General features: G+C 42.9%; 2 protein-coding genes across 2 annotated transcripts in view; both read left to right on the forward strand.

The window, feature by feature from the left end:
- Positions 1–21,280, forward strand: part of LOC111156619 (focadhesin) — a 320,134-nt gene that overhangs the window by 286,814 nt on the left and 12,040 nt on the right. The window contains exons 40-41 of the mRNA XM_022517613.1: positions 1,714–1,891; positions 3,908–4,005. Of these exons, the coding sequence (XP_022373321.1) occupies positions 1,714–1,891; positions 3,908–4,005 (276 nt within the window). The remainder of the gene's footprint in view (positions 1–1,713; positions 1,892–3,907; positions 4,006–21,280) is intronic.
- LOC111156620 (focadhesin-like) lies at positions 9,406–19,745 on the forward strand. Its single transcript, XM_022517614.1, has 5 exons — positions 9,406–9,523; positions 11,859–11,974; positions 14,446–14,697; positions 15,480–15,569; positions 19,289–19,745. The coding sequence occupies exons 1-5, from the start codon at positions 9,433–9,435 to the stop codon at positions 19,541–19,543; spliced, it is 804 nt and encodes a 267-aa protein (XP_022373322.1). The 5' UTR covers positions 9,406–9,432; the 3' UTR covers positions 19,544–19,745.

Here is a 21,280-nt window from a genome sequence, read left to right on the forward strand (position 1 = left end):
CATCTGCGTAGGGTGGTGTGAAAATTCAGTGGTTCGTACAGGACTTCTCACACTTTCTGGTCTCAAGACTACTTTAGTGTCTTACAAACTGTTGAGGGCTCCAAAAGACTGTAATTTAAATTATCATATCTTTCAATATTTACCATGTAAGAAATTAAAACTGGGAAATTTAAAAAATATTGACTTAAAAGTAATAATAAACCCATTGCATCTTAACACAAATAAGAAAAAGTTTTGAAAACAAAAAATGGTATTGTTTTCCATTTTTGCAAACCTCTTTAATGTCTGGCTTAATGGAAATCTCTTTAATGTTGAACTCTCATAGCTGCTGCTTCATTCAGTCTGTGGTGGTATTTTGGTGAAGTATGTGGGGAAGATCCAGCCTCATACAAATATGTCAGTAGAAAAGGGAAGAGTGTGTTGATAGTTTCAAACAGTTATGGATATCTTTTTTTGTTTGTTTTGATATTGCAACAGAACTCAACAAACGGTGTTTCCTTCAGGGTAGTTGGCACTATGTGGAGTCTGAGTCCCTATCAGTGAACTTCACATAGTCTGTTGTATTAAAACCCGTTGGTCCAACTTCTGCTCCGGGTATGATATCACAAAATCATTTGGAAAATACTGAATCACTGAGTTTTGAAAATCTTCCAAATGTTGATGCATTTCATTATACACTACCAAACATCACACTTGTTAAAATCATCAGAAAAGTCTTTTATGTATTGGGAAACTGCCAATTCACAGTAGCAAATACAATTTTTTCCCGAAAGTCTAATTGTCCCTTGAAAGCTCAGATTTTATCACTGCTAACAAATACTGTGAAGTATTTCCTTGAAGTGACAGTCTCACTTTCTTCTACTTAAAAAAAAAAAAAAAAAAAAGTCCGTCAAATACTCAGTTTGAATAGCCATCATTGGTCCATCAGTCATCCTTCCAAGTAGATGTGTCCCGAAAAACGTGGCTATTTCAGTTCACAGCCCAGACTTAGGGTTTTCCCTCGAGACAACCATAATACTTGGCTAGGCACCAGAAGTCCCTTATGCATGCTTGCCATTTTATCAATCTTTTGTTAAAAAGATGTATACTCAAGGGCAAAGGTTTAATGACACTAATAATTTTTATTGTTTATAAGGGTATTTTAGATAAAAGTTATTTTAAACAAAAATTGCAAGTGGCTGTGAAAAATGCAGTGACTCTTACTGTGACCTCGGTGCTGCTGTAAATATACTTTGACCTCACAGAGCCTCTAAAAGGGTCTTGGGGTCCCTTGGAGGTCTGTGCACTGCACTTTGCGAACTGCCAAATTAATCCGTGTTAAGTGCTTAGAGTGGTGCGTGGCACACGAGTCCTGTGTTTTTCAGTTATCATCATCATCATCATCATTATTTTGTACAAATACACAAATACACACATTATTTTGTATTTCATTATTATTTGCGTATCTGTACAAAATATCATCACCAATTAACCCCTGAAATCACTGACGGTTTTTAGGAGAAAACAGGAGGTGACATTATAACGCTCTATCTGTATATTCATTTTAAAATACAGCACGCAGGCAGACAGGCCACATGCCGCAGGAAATGAGCGGTTTTAGCATTTGGAATAATAATCAACTTTCAACTCACCCTTTCTGTTTTGCCCTTGCCCCGAGGTTTTATAATGACTTCAACTAATTTAATAGTAACCGAACAATTTGCTTTTTTGCAGAGCAGCCTAGAAAAGGCTGCCTTTGTCAGACTGTACTTGGTCTCTCAAGGACGATTCCCCTTGATGGGCTTGATGGAGATTCTCAGTGCGGCCATCCAGCACCGGGAGAAAGACACCCTGGCATGGATGGTACTACACAGCCTCTACCAGGCGCGGATCGCGAGCCACGCCAACACAGGTGAGGCCGGCCTGGGGAACCAGCAGGACCAGAAGGATCTGCCATCCCTTTTAACCTGTAACTGTTTCCTCCACTAAAAAGGGAGTTTAGTGCTTCGAGACCCAGGAGAGCTCTTGTTACCCCAAAGGAAGAGCACCTTAAATGAAAAGACCAGTTAAAACTCAACAACCTCCACCCTGGGGATGGGAATGGGTTCTGTTGGTGATTTTTATTATTATCTTTAGCTGTCCAGGCCCTCGAGTCCATAAACGAGTGGATCGGGTCGATTCTGCCTGCTTCCATTTCCCAACCAGGATGTCCATCGATTCTGCCTGATGTTTTCAGGAAAATGACTTTGAGGTGGTTACCTAACAAACAAAAAGAGGAAAACAGCGACAACAAAATTAAATTGTTATTCTGTAGGAGAACTTCTCAAGGGTGAGGGGAATAAAATTGGGATTCCCTCACTACATCCTCAAGCCAGAAGCTCTAGGCCTGCAGCTCTGTTAATGAATCATATGGTGGAACTTTTTTTTTTTTTAAGATTTTATTTATTTATTCAACAGAGAGAGAGAGAGAGATCACATATAGGCAGAGAGGCAGGCAGAGAGAGAGAAGAGGAAGCAGACTCCCCGCTGAGCAGAGAGCCTGATGCAGGGCTTGATTCCAGGACCCTGGGATCGTGACCTGAGCCAAAGACAGAGGCTTTAACCCACTGAGTCACCCAGGTGCCCCATATGGTGGAACTTTTAGATCATCATAGACCTTTACTCTTGAATAATAATGAGCTCTGCCATTTCTCCACCTGAGCCTTTGGTCACATTGCTTATGGCCTACAGTCAGGTCTGAACGGCACCTGCTTCAGTAGATCAGGTATGGCGGGGAACTCCTAGTGACCGCAGGTAGGTTACTTACATTTCTGGATTTTTTGTATGTTCCTCAGTTCTTGATGAGGAAAACTGGCAGACATAATTGTAATACCCTTTTTGGGACTAGATAGGAAATTTTGATTTATTCTTCTCTTTGGCGGTTGAGATGGTTGTCTCATCTCTGCATCAGTGCCTGCTGATGAAAAATGAACCTGTGATGAAAAACTATTTTTTTTTTTTACTCTAAATCAAAAGTGTGTTTATCAGGAAGAAGTCTAGTAGGTACTTCCAAGGAAGCGTGAAGATAACGTGAAGTAAACTGAAATAAATCTGATATTGTCTTTGGTTTTAACTAGTTGGCCTTCCAGTTTAGTTCCCGTTTTCCTCTGACTCACTGAAATTTGACAGCCTTCCCAAGTAAGCTTTATTGTGCTGGGAACCCTCATTTTTAAAAAATAAAAACGGAAGAATCAGTATTTATGCCAATGTTTGTTCTCCAGTTACTATATAATAGCTGGTTTTTATTTTTCTTCTGATATCTTTGGGTAGGTTTTCTCTTTGATTTTGGCATAAAATGGGAACATGTAAGTAAAGAAGACCATAAAAACAACTAACTAGCCAAGAGTCAACGTTCTGGCTAGCTGGCACGCCAGATTTCTCCTAGTGTGTTTAACCTTGAGAGAGAGAAACTCCAACAAATGCATTTTATCATTAGCAGATGTGTACTTTTTTTTTTTTAAAGATTTTATTTATTAATTTGACAGAGATCACAAGTAGGCAGAGAGGCAGGCAGAGAGAGAGAGGAGGGGTAAGCAGGCTCCCTGCTGAGCAGAGGGCCCGATGCGGGACTCGATCCCAGGACCCCGGGATCATGACCTGAGCTGAAGGCAGAGGCTTTAACCCACTGAGCCACCCAGGCACCCAGCAGATGTGTACTTTTGAAAAATAAATTATCTTTTTGAAAATAAAGGCAAAACTACATTTATCTGATGTGAATAGTGTCAGAGAACTCCTACAAAATCCCAAGTCTCAGGTATGGCAAAAGGATTTGCGACTGTTTCATGGAATCCTCAGCTGTTCTGCTTTCATCATGGTGGCTAGTACTGACCTATTAGACATTTCATAGGAAAACTGTGGTCTGGTAAGAAAATATCTCTTTTTGTTTCAGGTGTGTTGAAGAGAATGGAATGGCTCTTGGAGCTGATGGGTTATATCAGAAATGTTGCGTACCAGTCAACATCTGTTCAGAACGTGGCTCTTGATGAGGTACAGTCTAGAGGAGTCATTTGTGGCTCCCTTAAAATGTGGAACTTACGTTTGCTCTCCCAAAAGACAAAGAAGTTGCTGCTTGCCTTTGTTTTTCCCCCTCCTTCCTTTTACTTTGGGTAAATCTGGTGATAATTCTCTGACGTCATAAGGAAATGGATGTGCTTGCCTGTCTCTTGGAGACACCCAGGGCTGCCCTTGGAAAAATATTTTCAACAGAATAAGTTTCTTGATAGGCAGCACACAAGGACACTAGCTGATGAGGGAACCCAGCATTCTGTGTACTTGTGCTTGACCCCACAGAGAGGAGGTACAGGGCTCTGGCCTTCGCACTGGCCCAGAGAATGTCTTCAAACGTCTGGTTTGAAGAGGTACCTGAAGTATGCAAGTGATCTGTGTTTGCACAGCATGAGAGGGGTAAAATGATCTATGACCCCCAGAAGGTTAGCTACTGATAAGGAGTAAATTAAAATAGGAAAAGGTTAATAAATGAAGATAGCATGTTCCCATCTTCTTATTTTCTTGACTTTGCTAACCACTGTGCATTTTTTAGTAGAATTTTTTCCGTAGGCATGTTTCACAGGTGTCCTGTTTACTGTGTGGGTGGAATTTGTATAACCTGGGATGTCATTTGAAGTTCTGACCAGCTTTTCTGAAGAGTTGTGTATATTTTTGAAATTTTAATTAATGAAATTATGACTTTTAAGAAATTAAGGAGTACTTTTAAACTTTTTTTTAACTAGTAGAATCTGTCATCTTTTTTTTCTGATCTCCTAAGTTTTTGTTAATTTTCTGTTTTCTTACAAAAAATCTTTTGAAACTTAGAAAATACAGATAAGCAGAAAGAAGTATAATTTGAATCACAGTAATCCAACAACTCAGAGGGGCCTCTTGTTACCACCATTTTATAAGTGTGTAGATTAGTCTAAACTCTGAATGGATGGATCCTAGACAGCGTATTAAAAATACATGTGGAGGGCGCCTGGATGGCTCATTTGGTTGGGCGACTACCTTCAGTTCAGGTCATGATCCTGGAGTCCCAGGATCGAGTCCCGCATTGGGTTCCCTCCTCAGCGGGGAGTCTGCTTCTCCCCCTGGCCCTACCCCCCTCTTGCTCTCTCTCTTTCCCTCTCTCTCCCCCTCTCATTCTCTCCTTCAGATAAGTAAAATCTTTAAAAAAAAATGCATGTGGAAATATACAGACTGAGAAGATGGCAGCATAGGAAGACCCTAAGCTCACCTCATCCCACAGGTACAACTAGATGTCAGTGTGAATAACCCAGGAAATGACCCGAAGGCTGGCAGAACAAACTCCTCAACTAAATGTAGAGAAGATGCCACATTGAAGAGGGTAGGAAGGGCGGAGACATGCTGGGGAGCTAAATGGACCATGGGTGTGGAAAAGGGGAAGAAGAAGGCTATCGCACTGGGGAGCCCACATGGGGAAGATGAATCCCCATAATATTGGGCTTTGAAAACTAGAGGGGGTAAAGTTTAGTGACTTACTACAATCAGCAGGACTTAAAGCCTGCAACTTTAAAAATCAGCAAGTTGGGTTCTGGGAGAACCTGGCCACTGAGAAGAAACTGAGTCCCTGCCCTTAAAGAGACAGCATAAGAAACAGCCTGTGGAGATACAACATAGGAGCAGTGAATTTTGGAACACTGAAAAAAATTTAAAAAAAAGGGGGGGGGGAATGTCTAGGGCACAGGGAGGAAGAGTTATTTACTCATCTCAGAGCCTGTCCCAGAGCGGTAATGTTCACAGGGAGTATCCTCCAAGAACAGAGGAACTACTAGGTGTCATTTCCCTCCCCTGCCTCCCAGCATAAACACGTGGCCACCTGCAGCCACCTGCAGGAACCAGTTTAGCGCCCACATTTGCTACCTAGCTTGCTTACACTACTCCCTGCCTCCCCACTCCTCCCCAGCTCTGGGGATTTGCCCACTCCAGCTGGGCTTGCCTCAGTCCCAGCGCTGTGGATCCCCTCCCTGAGAAGACCTGCTCACATTTTGCAAACCACGCACTATGTGGGGGCCTCGGCAGTGGTGGTGGCAGCCAGTACCCTCTCATGGAAGATGGGCGAATGCCTTGTTAAGCTGTGTGCCCACCTGCTCACTCTTTGTGGATCCACACGGGCTGGCCCTGTGGTGGTGGTAGGTCTCCTTTCACAGCAAACCCGAGTGCACCTTGGTAAAAATCCATGCCCTACCCCTGTATGCTTTATGGATTGGCCCAGCCACTGTGGTCTCAGAGGTAGCGTCATGTCCCCTCTCCCTGGTGCACAAACCTGTGGGCTCTGCAAACCTCCCTCCTGAGCACATGGCAGATCCTCCTCCTCCAATATGCTGTTGGCCAAAGCCCATTCAAACCGAAGCACAAGCCACAAGAAAAGTGTGCTAGCAGCCTGGACAGGGACCAGCACCACGCCAAAGTGATTCCTGTCCTGGGGAGAGAGAAAGATAAGCACCACATTGGTCAGGCTTTGGCCTCCACCATGGGTTGGGGACAGACAATTCGTCTGATCGTGGGCCCTGCCCACCAATGAAGGCTTCTCAGGGGACAACACAGGGAAGGTGCTCTGTGGTTCGGTGCTATTGCATCTCTGCCAAACACTTGGTCTGGCTCAACTCAAGCACAAGGCAGCACCAGCCTGGCCCACTAACAACATAGGAGACCCCCCTGAAGCGCCAGGTTCTGGTAAACAGGGGAAAGTGCCCTGAAGAGCACCACAGGTCTTCTTCATAAAGCCACTACTTTCAAGAGCAGGAGACATAGCTGACTTTCCTAACACACAGAAACAGATGCAGAGAGTTAGACAAAATGAGGAGATAGGGGAATATATCTCAGATGAAAGAACATGACAAAACCACAGTAAGGGTCCTAAACACAATGGAGATAAATAATATGCCTGATAGAGAATTTAAAGTAATGATTATAAACTTTTTTAAAGATTTTATTTATTTGACAGAGAAATCACAAGTAGGCAGAGAGGCAGGCGGGGGGCCGGGGCAGCAGCCTCCCTGCTGAGCAGAGAGCCCGATGCGGAGCTCAATTCCAGGACCCTGAGATTGTGACCTGAGCCAAAGGTAGAGACTTAACCCACTGAGCCACCCAGGTGTCCTTAAAGTAATGATTATAAAGATGCTCACTGGACTTGAGAAAAGAGGGGAGGACATTGGTGATACCCTTAACAAAGAGATAAGAATCAAAGCAATGAAATACAAATGAAAAACAAATGAAATAAAAAATACACTATATGAAATAAATAGCAGAGTACAGGAAGCAGAAGAATGAATCAGCAACCCGGGAGGAGGATAGAGTAATGGAAAGTAATCAAGCTGAGCAGGAAAGAGAAAAGTGACAAAGAATGACACTATATAATCATAAAGCATACAATCCAACAAGAAGATATAACAATTGTAACTATACACCGAACATGGGAGCACTCAGATACATAAAACAGTTAATAATAAACTAAAGGAAGTAATGGATACCAATACAATAATATTAAGGGACTTTAAGGTCACCCCACTTAACATCGATGGGCAGATCATCCAAATAGAAAATCAACAAGGAAACCAAGGCTTTGAATGACACACTGGGCCAGATGGATTCAACAGACATATTCAGAACATTCTACCCTAAAATAGCAGAATACACATTCTTTTCAAGTGCACATGGAGCATTCTCCAGGACAGATTTCAAAAGAAGGCCACAAAACGACTCTCAATAAATGCAAAAAAATTGAAGACCTACCAGACTGATTACCAGCAATGAAATTGATATGTAAAAAACCCACAGCTAACATCATACTCAGTGGGGGGTAAAAGAACTTTTCTGCTAAGATCAGAAACAAGACAAGGATGTCCACTCTTACCACTTTTATTCAACACAGTACTGGAAGTCCTAGCCACAGCAGTCAGACAATAAAAAGAAATAAAAGGCATCCAAATTGGTAAGGAAGAAGTAAAACTTACCCTCTTTGCAGATGACATAATACTGTGTATAGAAAAGACTCTGCCAGAAAACTGCTGGAACTGATACGTGAATTCAGTAAGGTTGCAGGATACAAAATCAGTGTATAGAAATCTGTTGCATTTCTATACACCAATAATGAAGCAACAGAAAGCTAAATTAAGAAACAATCTTATTTGGGCGCCTGGGTGGCTCAGTGGGTTAAAGCCTCTGCCTTCAGCTCAGGTCATGATCCCAGGGTTCTGGGATCGAGTCCCACATCGGGCTCTCTTTCTCCCTTTTCCTGGGCTTCTCCTTTCTGCAGCTGTTGCTCCTTTCACTGACTCTGTCCTTGCCTCTGCTTCCTCCTTGTTCAACCCCTGCTGATCGGGCTGCCTCTTTTGCCTCAGCTTCTTCTTCTCTTGTGCTTGTCCTTTCTGCAGCTATTACTCCTTTTGCTGACTCCACCCCTTTGCTTCATCCTCTTTCAGTGGCTGCTGATTCTGCTGCTTATCTGCTGATCCTTATCTGTTTTTCCTTTTCCTACTGATGCTTTTCCTGAGTCTGCTGCTCTTTCTGCTGATGCTGATTTCCCTTCTGCCACATATGTTGATCCAGCCGCTCTTGCTTCTCCTTGCTGTTTTACTTTTTTGCACATCATTTCTGGCTCCTTTCAAACTTAACTTTTATATGGCCCTCAGTAGCTACTCGAACCCTGACTGTGTCTTATGGCTCCACTCATAACTACTCCAGTGTCTCATCGTGTCGTTTTCAAATTAGCCTCCTTCTAAAACAAAACAAAACAAAACAAAACAAAACAAAACACAAAAATTATGTGCATAAACAATGAATTTTGGATCACTGAAAAAAATAAAATTAAATTTAAAAAATTATGGTAAAGCTATGTACTATCGTAGAGAGCTGAATAACCTGGATATTAGCTGTATCGTAGGTGCTCACCCCTGGAGCCGTCAACCATGGCCCAGGCTGCAGAGTCAGTGCTGGGGGGAGAGGGCTGCAGGCACCGAGGGACTTTGTGGTCGTTTGAAGGGACCATGCCCAAGTAGGCAATAGTTCCCTTCTTTTTTGGAAGTGAGTGAATGAGTAATGAGGCAATAATGTGGATCAGTTACTCTTTTTAGAAAGTTGGATGAAGTACCCACAGGTGATGATGGAGGACAACTAAGTAGTAATGTGGGATGTGTCTGTCCGGATAAGAGGGGGCAACTGGAGGCGAATAGGAAAGAGAAGGACAGAAGGAGCAGGCTTCTGTAACAGATGGGGTTGAGGTTGAGAGCACAGAATTGAAGGCCCGACTGCAGTTGCAGGTGTGCTACCAAATCGTTTGAAACTGGAAAGAGGGAAAGTTGGCATTTCCCCCTCTCACGGTGCTGTCAAGGTGTCTCACTAATTTGTTTCCTTTCTGTCGCAGGTCCCGAGTCTGTGCCTCCTTCCCTTCTCAAAGTCGTGATGAAACCCATCGCAGCTGTCGGAGAAAGCTACCAGTATCCTCCTGTGAACTGGGCCGCACTCCTCTCTCCACTTATGAGGCTAAACTTTGGTAAATATCAAATGTTTTTAGGCCTTTGGACCCTGCTTTTAGGATGTGACCTGAATAGAAAGAGAGATTCTGGGTCACAGTCGGTGGTGACTGCAGAGACCTTTGGGATCTTGAGGTTTGTCTTCTTGGATGGAAGAGCTGGGTTACTTCCACCGAGTCACTTTCTAGATCGCTGAGGCTGAGCAGGAGGAGGAGGTCTGAGGACACAGGCCAGGTGCGCTCATCAAAGCAGTACTTGGCTGACGTGTGCCTGTTGCTGCGTGTGTGGTGCAGGTCTGATGGTCATCACACTGCACAGAAAGCCCGGTTTGATGGTCATCACACTGCACAGTGAGAGCTCTAGGATTCAAGGAAGCGCCCCGTGGTATGGAGCATTAGTTTTCTGTTGCTGCTGGAACAAGTTACCACAGATTTAGTGGCTTGAAGCGCTGCAAATTTATCAGCTTATAGTTCTGTCGATCAGAAGTCCAGCATGGTTCTTGGCCATGACATCTTTCTTTCCTAGATGCCCTGAGGAGTGCTATGGTCTGTGTTTTTGTCCCCCCAAAATTCGTATGTAGAAATCCTAATCCCTAGTGTGTTGGTATGTGGGGCCTTTAGGAGGTAAGTTGGTCATGAGTATAGAGCCCTCAGAGGCCCCCGAGAGCTCTTCAGCCCCTCCTGCAGTGTGAGGACACAGCGAGAGTTGGCGTTCTACAGCTGGGGACACAGGGTTCCACCAGAACCTGACCATCCTGGCACCCTGATCTTAGACTTCCAGCTGCCAGAATGATGAGAAGCATATTTCTGTTGTTTATAAACCAGCCGTTTTGTGATATTTTGTTAGAGCAGCCCAAGCAGACGAAGGCAGGGAGAATCTATTTCTCTCCCTTTCCCAGCTTCTAGAGGCTGCCCACATTCCTTGGCTTGTGTCCCCCTGTTTCTTCATCTTCAAAGCCTGCGACGGAGAGCCACAACCTTGTCACACTGTCCTCTTTCTGGTTCCTTACAACCGGGAAAGGTTTTCCACATTAAAGACTCATGTGATTAATGGGTCCATTTGCATAATCCAGGATAATCTCCCCACCTCAGCAGTCCTTAACCTCAACCACTTCTCAGAAGTTCCTCTGCCAAGCAGGGTAACACAACAGAGTCACAGCTCCAGGCATTAGGATGGCGGCATCTTTAAGGGCCGATGTTCTCTTTACCACAGACACTTTGTGAGGAGAGACAGAGGGAGCACACACCTCTCATTCACCTACCACAGCCTCTTTTATGATGTTAGTGTATGCAGATTTAATCCCATGTACTTGCCCCCCCCCCACCTCAAGAAAAAGATTGGGGAGAACCACTTTTTAACAGTGCTGTATTACTCTGTGTGTGTGTATTTGCAGTGTTTGCTCTGTTGTTTACATTGGGGTGCTCGCTTACATATGATATGCAGAAAGACTTGTAAACTGTAATTTATGTACAACTGAAAGGATAATCAAAGATGATTTTTGACTATACACAGTTTTTGCACTTAAATGCTTTGATTTTAACCTAATACCTCTATAACTACGATGTCACTGTAACGTGTTTCTGGAGATTTCGTTTGAAAAGTATGTTCTCCCGAGCCTCCCCTGTTTTTATGTGCTATATTAAAGATGTTCGTGTTTTAGTATAAATCCTTAGAGAAAAGAAGAAAAGGTCTGGTTGGGAAAATATGCCTGCTGATGGGAATCGGGCTAATAAAAGTCTGGGTTGCAAGAGAATGTGGTGACCATTTTTTTTTTAAGATCTCTATTTATTTACTTGACACAGAGGGAGAGATCACAAGTCTGCAGAGAGTCAGGCAGAGAGAGGGGGGAAGCAGGCTCCTCAATGAGCAGAGAGCCCGATTCGGGGCTTGATCCCAGAACACTGAGACCATGACCTGAGCCGAAGGCAGAGGCTTAACCCACTGAGCCACCCAGGCGCTCCATGTGGCTACAATTTTAAGTCCTTCCAGACATAAACAGATTTCTCTGTCTTCAGAATGAAAGGTGGAGAGGAGGGGAAAACAGAGACAGGGAATTTATCTAGAATTTTTCTCAAGTTTTTGTTAGTATTAGATTCTTTAGATTTCTTAGGACATCACAAGAGAAATTTCCTGAGCAAGATTATGGCCCTTGCCAGTTCCAAGACTTACCCCTCTGCTGCCAGTGGGTACAATCTTTGCTTCATAGTGGAAAGGTCACTTGGCATATCTTTTGGTTCACTCAAGTACTGTTACTGGGAGAAGTCATACCAGCAGATGCTTTGATTTGAGACATGGAAGCCTAACAGTGAGTCCTAGGAGCAGCTGTATTACCTATATTCTTGTCTTCTCTTGCAGGGGAAGAGATCCAGCAACTGTGCCTTGAAATTATGGTGACACAGGCGCAGTCATCCCAGAATGCAGCTGCGCTCTTGGGACTGTGGGTGATGCCGCCGCTAATCCACGGTCTGAGCGTAAGTCAAATTTAAGGATGCTGGGCAGCAGGCGGATACGGTTCTTTTGGGGGAGAGGAGCGCTCATTGCTGTGTGCATTCTTAAAGTCAAGAATGGACAGATGTGATTTTCTAAAACTCGGGGCCTTGGCGGTCGCTGGCCAGCAGACTGGGAGAGTTTGTGATTCAGACCTCTGCCCTAGCCATTGGCGTTTGTGCTTTCGGCTCCCGTTGATTACGAAAAAGGAAAATGATGGCCAGAGATAAAGTTCCTTTCTCCAGATCGTACAGCTAGAAAATCGTGGTGTTATTGAAACCTCGGCTTATCTCTAGGATATGCAGTATGTTGGTTCAGTGGGTGTTAAGAGAATGGCAAATCCATATATGATTCCTCCCTTTCACAGAAAAGGCAGCAATTCAGGTGGGCCCTGAAGGCTTGGGAAGGTTTTGTTAGGCATCAAGTTAGAGGCACGGGGCGGGGTGCTGGTGCGGGGGGGATGTAGGTGAAGGGGGGAGAACATCTCTGCCGGGATGTGTGGCTTGAGCAAAGTGCTGAGGAAGAAGTAACATAGCCCAGTATCTATGACAGAAGGAGCCAGATTGTTTAAAAATGCAAAATTAACAAATTGTATAAATTTGAATGTATTCAAAGCTAGGACCAAACAAAGCAAAAAAACCCCTACATTCCATGATTCCTTAGAGGTTTACCAATTGATCCTAAGTTAATTGATCCTGTTATTCTTCAGGAAGCTTTAATTCCTTGAGAATAGTGTAAAGTTCTCATATTTGTTCCTCGGTCTTTTAACTTCAGTTCCTCTCCCGCCCTTTTGTCTTCTAAGCTCTGCTGTGTATTCTCGTGCTCCTTAATTGAAGGGGGACAGACTGAGGGCTGCGTCCCCGTGTCAGCAATGACCCTGAGGTGTCTGGCCCAAGCACCTCCCATCCGGCTGCCAGTACCCGGTGCTTGCTAGGTACCCGCTACTTGTAAGCACTCAGTGAGCAGTTTTGGACAGCAGACTGAATCTCTCTCCAATTCTGGCAGATTCTTTTTTCAACCTTGAGTTATAATTTATAGTCCATAAAGTATGGCTGTGTTGAGCATACAATTTGATGAGTTCCAGGACATTTATACATTTTTGTCCATCCCCAGTAATATTTCTATCACCCCCTCCCCAAAACTGCTTTGTCCCCACCTGGAGACGATCCCCACTCCCAGTCTCAGACCCAGGCTACCTCTGATCTGCTTTTGTTCTCTATAGTTTTTCTCTTTTTAGAGAACTTTCCTAATAAATTTCAATTTCATATAAGCTTTAGAAATTCTTTAGAAAGGCATCATACAATATGAAGTCTTTCATGCCTGGCTTATTTCATTTCTGAGAAGTCCAGTTTTTTTGTTTCCATTTTACAAGTTGATAAACTGAGGCAGGTTGCAATTAAACAAAATTTATATTGCCAATAAACAGAGTGAGTCCGGCTGACTCCAAATCTGTGTCTAAGACACTGTTCTGTGAACCTCTCCTTCCTTTTGAGTCAGGTATACCTCGAACAGCCTGTCTTGTTTACCTCAAAAATCTTTCTAGAACTTAGTTCTCCTCCCACTTCCCTGTTACTTTTTTGGCATTTGTCCGTGGTTGTGGACTCTCTTATTATCTATGTTAATGAACAAATGAAGTTTGTGAATTCATTTTCTTAATTATATATCTTCTCATTTATAAAAAAGATCAGGAATGGCATGTTCTTTCCAGTGAACTGGTTGGCTAACTCATGCAGCCATGCTGATACTTTTTTGAAATTTACTGGGCTGTGTCAGGTTTTCTTTCCTTTTTTTTTTTTTTTTTAAGACCACTTCTTTCCGACTCGCTGCTCCTTTGGTAGCATACCTGTGTTCCTAAGAGCTTCTCGGCCTCCTCTCTTAACATGTCTGGCACACAGCTGTGTTCAAACTGTGCCCCCTTTTCAGCTCTCATGACCTCCAGAAAGCCAAGGTCATGTCCCCATTTGTGTGGTCAGCAATGGTCCTGGCCTGCCAGTCCCTTTGATTTCCTTATGTTTCCTGGAAGAAGAAATTAATAATATCAGGTATTCCGATGAGTCCATTTCCTGCAGAGGAGCCTTTCATCTTCAGGATTTTGGTTCTTGCCAGAGAATGTGACCTTTTAAGACTGAACAGCAGCTGTCATGTATGTCAAGAAGTAGCCCAGTATTTTCCTCCTTGTGAAAAGACCCGTGGATTAAGCGGAGTGGTTCACGGGTGGATCAGCAGATGCTGTCTATACCCACGAGTCACTGTGCGTCACAAGTCCTGGTAGCAGCAGCCAAAATTGCATGCATTGGTGGCCCATTGGACCACGAGGCTGGGGGCCCTGTGGGGCCAAGAAGTAACGCGAACCTTTCTTCTCTCATCCTGCCCTCAAACACAGGGACAGCCTCAAGGTTTTGAGCACCGCGAACCCAGATGTGCCTGTTTTTGACCTCTTTTCTTTCGCTTCCAGGTGAATATCAAGAAGTACCTCCTGGTGTCCACGCCTCTGTGGGTAAAACACGTCTCTGACGAACAGATCCGGGGCTTCGTTGAAAATGTGATGGTGCCCGTTTGTAGAGCCGCTTCCCCGCCTACGTTGCGCACGAGCGCCCTGCAGGGGCTGGGTCAGGCCATGAAGCTGCCCAGCCCCACCCACCACCTCTGGAGTCTGCTCTCTGAAGCTACGGGAAACATTTTTGACCTTCTGCCAAATAAGATTCGGGTGAGGAACAAAAATATTTACACTCCCGACAATTTATGTTTGGGATTTTTGAAAGCCCTTTTGGCAAAGCAGGTAGGTGTATGTTTTAAGAATGTGGCAGGAAGGCTAGGAAGAAATAACCGCATTTTTCACAAGGAATGTGTTCGCTTCCAAGATCTAAATTGAGGTTGAATATTTAGAACCAAAGTTGGGAGCAAGCTGAGCCCTGGGTTACCGAGTGCTACACCAGGAAATACGCCCTTGGGCTTTTTACCAAATGCAGAAGATGAGTGGGCTCAGAAGTGCTTCCACATTGCGCCTGGAAACTCGTTGGGCACAATGGTCCTGTATTTTGCTTATATGAAGTGATGTAATCCTAGCCTTTCCCCTCCCCCAACAGATTCCTGAATTGTAGTTTTACAAAGAAATTAAAAAATCTCTTTGGAACGATGGATTCTGATAAGAGGAAAAAAGTACAGCCACACAAATAAGTACAGCCACATAAATAAAATAATAGGAAAGGTGGTTTTTGTTCTGTTTTTCAGTAAGCTCTATGCCCAGTGTGGGGCTTGAACTCATGACTCTGTGATCAAGCGTCACCTGCTCTACCTACTGAGCCAGCCAGGCCACCCAAGAAAGATGTTTTTTTTAAATGATAAAAATTGGCTATATATTTGGTTTGATTAATGTCTCATAAGCTGCTGTTCATGGAAATAAGTAAATCTAATAATTCGTCAGAACATGGAGACTATATCTGTTATGTTACCTTGTGTTTTGACGTGTTTGTGATTTTTCTTTGCCAGAGAAATGATCTAGAGCTCTATGTCAGTGTAGCAAAATGCCTCTCAGAAATGACAGATGATGAAGCCAATCGGGTTGCCCAGATTACGGAGGTAAGAATGTATTTATATATTTATTTCCATTACTGAAGTGGGGGTTACAATTGAAGAGGTGACTACAGTATCCTTTTGACGGAAGCTAGTTTTGCTTCATATCTGTTAGTAGTTCATTTGAGGAAGCTCTCTGTGTTCACTGTGGGATCTCGTGTTCAGGCTAGTGGTATGGATGGATAGATGGATGAACAACATTTTAACCTAATTCCACTTCGTCAAGATCATGTTCGTGTCACCTATGGGCAAACATAAGTACAGGACAACGTCTTCAATAAAAATCCCTAAGAATGGGAATATTCTGGCTGAAGAACTTTCTGGTGCATGGAAGGCATAAATAAGTAGTTCTTAAAATTGATTTTCTTTCACCTGGTACTTATTATCCTTTTGTAATGAAGAGAGGTGTCTATTTGAAAAACAAACACTATTAGCCCAGACACAAGATAATTAACAGATACTCCTTTTTTTTTTTTTAAGATTTTATTTATTTATTTGTCAGGGAGCACAAGCAGGGTGATCAGCCGGCAGAGAAAGAGGGAGAAGCAGCCTCCCCACTGAGCAAGGAGCCCGATGTGGGACCCGATCCCAGGACTCTGGGATCGTGACCTGAGCCAAAGGCAAACGCTTAACCAGCTGAGCCTCCAGGGGTCCCAACAAGTACTCCTTTTACTCACACCCAAAGGATGAATGAGTAACATACCAGCAAAGTTGCACATTTAGCTAGTGTAATACATGTCTTGTTAGATTTGAATTGCCTATAAACAGTGAAATTTTTTTTTAGTATAAGTATATTCCAGTGGACATACTTACACAAATGCCAACTCTACATACCAGATGATAGCAAAGATATAGAGAACTGTGAGCCCTCACCCAGCTGGTAGACCTCTTACCATTTATTTCACCTGATGACAGGTGTTGAATCCTTGAATTGCTGCATTGTATAGCCGTGATTCTCAAAATGTGTTCCTTGGGCCAGCAGCATAAGCATGGTGACTGATTAGAAATGAAAGTTCTGGATTCCCACTTCAGCCAGGTCTACTGAGTCAGAGGTGGGGTCCAGGAGTCTGTGTTTTAATAGTCCCTCCAGGTGATAGTGTTGCATCCTGAGGTTTGAGAACTCCTGTTAGAGTATTTGGAATGTCAGCATTTTGGAGATTAGTTTGTTTTAAGGAAAGACAAGCAGTCTAAGGAAATGCTTAAGAGAGTGGACTATGCTGGGGATTGAAATCCAGCTCTGTGATTTACTAGCAATGTGACCTTGGTTACATTTCATAATCTCTCTCTGCCTCGGTTTCCTTATCTATAGAAGGGAGATATTAACACCTACTTCCCAGAGTTGTTTTGAGAGTTACAGTGACTTAATCCATGGTAGGTTCTTGTAAAAATATCTGACATAAGGCTGGTACTCAGTGATTATTTGTTATCCTTATGATCACATTCATGTAATTTATTATATCCTGTTATTATTATATTCATGTAATACAGTTGGAAGTAATGCATATAATTTCCTTCGTGGTACCTGGAGCTGAACATTGCTGGGTTACTCACCCAAGTTCCTTTTTTTTTTTTTGAGATTTTATTTTTATTCATTTGACAGAGAGAGATCACAAGTAGGCAGAGAAGCAGGCAGAGAGAGAGGAGGAAGCAGGCACCCTGCTGAGCAGAGAGCCCGATGCGGGACTCGATCCCAGGACCCTGAGATCATGACCTGAGCCAAAGGCAGAGGCTCAACCAACTGAGCCCCCCAGGTGCCTCCTCACCCAGGTTCTTAAAGTACCACTTAGAACATTTTTGCTAGAACTTAGCTGAATAGTGTTCTTATGCTCCCAAAAGAGTTAGTGCATTTTACTGAGGTCAATGTCTTCTGTTCTTTTCTGGAAAGAATAAAGTAGTGAAGGGCTCAGACTCCTTGAGTTTCAGTTCTTACTCTGCCTCGAGCCATGTGACCGTAAGCAAGTTACTTAACGTCTGTGCTTACTACCATCCTCTACAAAGGAAGGATGATGGTTGTCATCTGCGTAGGGTGGTGTGAAAATTCAGTGGTTCGTACAGGACTTCTCACACTTTCTGGTCTCAAGACTACTTTAGTGTCTTACAAACTGTTGAGGGCTCCAAAAGACTGTAATTTAAATTATCATATCTTTCAATATTTACCATGTAAGAAATTAAAACTGGGAAATTTAAAAAATATTGACTTAAAAGTAATAATAAACCCATTGCATCTTAACACAAATAAGAAAAAGTTTTGAAAACAAAAAATGGTATTGTTTTCCATTTTTGCAAACCTCTTTAATGTCTGGCTTAATGGAAATCTCTTTAATGTTGAACTCTCATAGCTGCTGCTTCATTCAGTCTGTGGTGGTATTTTGGTGAAGTATGTGGGGAAGATCCAGCCTCATACAAATATGTCAGTAGAAAAGGGAAGAGTGTGTTGATAGTTTCAAACAGTTATGGATATCTTTTTTTGTTTGTTTTGATATTGCAACAGAACTCAACAAACGGTGTTTCCTTCAGGGTAGTTGGCACTATGTGGAGTCTGAGTCCCTATCAGTGAACTTCACATAGTCTGTTGTATTAAAACCCGTTGGTCCAACTTCTGCTCCGGGTATGATATCACAAAATCATTTGGAAAATACTGAATCACTGAGTTTTGAAAATCTTCCAAATGTTGATGCATTTCATTATACACTACCAAACATCACACTTGTTAAAATCATCAGAAAAGTCTTTTATGTATTGGGAAACTGCCAATTCACAGTAGCAAATACAATTTTTTCCCGAAAGTCTAATTGTCCCTTGAAAGCTCAGATTTTATCACTGCTAACAAATACTGTGAAGTATTTCCTTGAAGTGACAGTCTCACTTTCTTCTACTTAAAAAAAAAAAAAAAAAAGTCCGTCAAATACTCAGTTTGAATAGCCATCATTGGTCCATCAGTCATCCTTCCAAGTAGATGTGTCCCGAAAAACGTGGCTATTTCAGTTCACAGCCCAGACTTAGGGTTTTCCCTCGAGACAACCATAATACTTGGCTAGGCACCAGAAGTCCCTTATGCATGCTTGCCATTTTATCAATCTTTTGTTAAAAAGATGTATACTCAAGGGCAAAGGTTTAATGACACTAATAATTTTTATTGTTTATAAGGGTATTTTAGATAAAAGTTATTTTAAACAAAAATTGCAAGTGGCTGTGAAAAATGCAGTGACTCTTACTGTGACCTCGGTGCTGCTGTAAATATACTTTGACCTCACAGAGCCTCTAAAAGGGTCTTGGGGTCCCTTGGAGGTCTGTGCACTGCACTTTGCGAACTGCCAAATTAATCCGTGTTAAGTGCTTAGAGTGGTGCGTGGCACACGAGTCCTGTGTTTTTCAGTTATCATCATCATCATCATCATTATTTTGTACAAATACACAAATACACACATTATTTTGTATTTCATTATTATTTGCGTATCTGTACAAAATATCATCACCAATTAACCCCTGAAATCACTGACGGTTTTTAGGAGAAAACAGGAGGTGACATTATAACGCTCTATCTGTATATTCATTTTAAAATACAGCACGCAGGCAGACAGGCCACATGCCGCAGGAAATGAGCGGTTTTAGCATTTGGAATAATAATCAACTTTCAACTCACCCTTTCTGTTTTGCCCTTGCCCCGAGGTTTTATAATGACTTCAACTAATTTAATAGTAACCGAACAATTTGCTTTTTTGCAGAGCAGCCTAGAAAAGGCTGCCTTTGTCAGACTGTACTTGGTCTCTCAAGGACGATTCCCCTTGATGGGCTTGATGGAGATTCTCAGTGCGGCCATCCAGCACCGGGAGAAAGACACCCTGGCATGGATGGTACTACACAGCCTCTACCAGGCGCGGATCGCGAGCCACGCCAACACAGGTGAGGCCGGCCTGGGGAACCAGCAGGACCAGAAGGATCTGCCATCCCTTTTAACCTGTAACTGTTTCCTCCACTAAAAAGGGAGTTTAGTGCTTCGAGACCCAGGAGAGCTCTTGTTACCCCAAAGGAAGAGCACCTTAAATGAAAAGACCAGTTAAAACTCAACAACCTCCACCCTGGGGATGGGAATGGGTTCTGTTGGTGATTTTTATTATTATCTTTAGCTGTCCAGGCCCTCGAGTCCATAAACGAGTGGATCGGGTCGATTCTGCCTGCTTCCATTTCCCAACCAGGATGTCCATCGATTCTGCCTGATGTTTTCAGGAAAATGACTTTGAGGTGGTTACCTAACAAACAAAAAGAGGAAAACAGCGACAACAAAATTAAATTGTTATTCTGTAGGAGAACTTCTCAAGGGTGAGGGGAATAAAATTGGGATTCCCTCACTACATCCTCAAGCCAGAAGCTCTAGGCCTGCAGCTCTGTTAATGAATCATATGGTGGAACTTTTTTTTTTTTTAAGATTTTATTTATTTATTCAACAGAGAGAGAGAGAGAGATCACATATAGGCAGAGAGGCAGGCAGAGAGAGAGAAGAGGAAGCAGACTCCCCGCTGAGCAGAGAGCCTGATGCAGGGCTTGATTCCAGGACCCTGGGATCGTGACCTGAGCCAAAGACAGAGGCTTTAACCCACTGAGTCACCCAGGTGCCCCATATGGTGGAACTTTTAGATCATCATAGACCTTTACTCTTGAATAATAATGAGCTCTGCCATTTCTCCACCTGAGCCTTTGGTCACATTGCTTATGGCCTACAGTCAGGTCTGAACGGCACCTGCTTCAGTAGATCAGGTATGGCGGGGAACTCCTAGTGACCGCAGGTAGGTTACTTACATTTCTGGATTTTTTGTATGTTCCTCAGTTCTTGATGAGGAAAACTGGCAGACATAATTGTAATACCCTTTTTGGGACTAGATAGGAAATTTTGATTTATTCTTCTCTTTGGCGGTTGAGATGGTTGTCTCATCTCTGCATCAGTGCCTGCTGATGAAAAATGAACCTGTGATGAAAAACTATTTTTTTTTTTTACTCTAAATCAAAAGTGTGTTTATCAGGAAGAAGTCTAGTAGGTACTTCCAAGGAAGCGTGAAGATAACGTGAAGTAAACTGAAATAAATCTGATATTGTCTTTGGTTTTAACTAGTTGGCCTTCCAGTTTAGTTCCCGTTTTCCTCTGACTCACTGAAATTTGACAGCCTTCCCAAGTAAGCTTTATTGTGCTGGGAACCCTCATTTTTAAAAAATAAAAACGGAAGAATCAGTATTTATGCCAATGTTTGTTCTCCAGTTACTATATAATAGCTGGTTTTTATTTTTCTTCTGATATCTTTGGGTAGGTTTTCTCTTTGATTTTGGCATAAAATGGGAACATGTAAGTAAAGAAGACCATAAAAACAACTAACTAGCCAAGAGTCAACGTTCTGGCTAGCTGGCACGCCAGATTTCTCCTAGTGTGTTTAACCTTGAGAGAGAGAAACTCCAACAAATGCATTTTATCATTAGCAGATGTGTACTTTTTTTTTTTTAAAGATTTTATTTATTAATTTGACAGAGATCACAAGTAGGCAGAGAGGCAGGCAGAGAGAGAGAGGAGGGGTAAGCAGGCTCCCTGCTGAGCAGAGGGCCCGATGCGGGACTCGATCCCAGGACCCCGGGATCATGACCTGAGCTGAAGGCAGAGGCTTTAACCCACTGAGCCACCCAGGCACCCAGCAGATGTGTACTTTTGAAAAATAAATTATCTTTTTGAAAAT

The sequence above is a fragment of the Enhydra lutris genome, unplaced genomic scaffold, assembly GCF_002288905.1.
Source record: "Enhydra lutris kenyoni isolate GAN:26980312 unplaced genomic scaffold, ASM228890v2 scaffoldscaffold47, whole genome shotgun sequence".
Classification (NCBI taxonomy): Eukaryota; Metazoa; Chordata; class Mammalia; order Carnivora; family Mustelidae; genus Enhydra; species Enhydra lutris.

What these genes read in the sequence shown, in the direction of transcription:
- LOC111156620 (XM_022517614.1), top strand. Translation starts at nt 9,433, where the DNA reads ATGAAACCCATCGCAGCTGTCGGAGAAAGCTACCAGTATCCTCCTGTG. An exon ending in ACTTATGAGGCTAAACTTTG is followed by an intron (nt 9,524 to 11,858) that starts GTAAATATCAAA and finishes CTTCTCTTGCAG; the next exon opens with GGGAAGAGATCCAGCAACTG. An exon ending in TTCTGCCAAATAAGATTCGG is followed by an intron (nt 14,698 to 15,479) that starts GTGAGGAACAAA and finishes TTTCTTTGCCAG; the next exon opens with AGAAATGATCTAGAGCTCTA.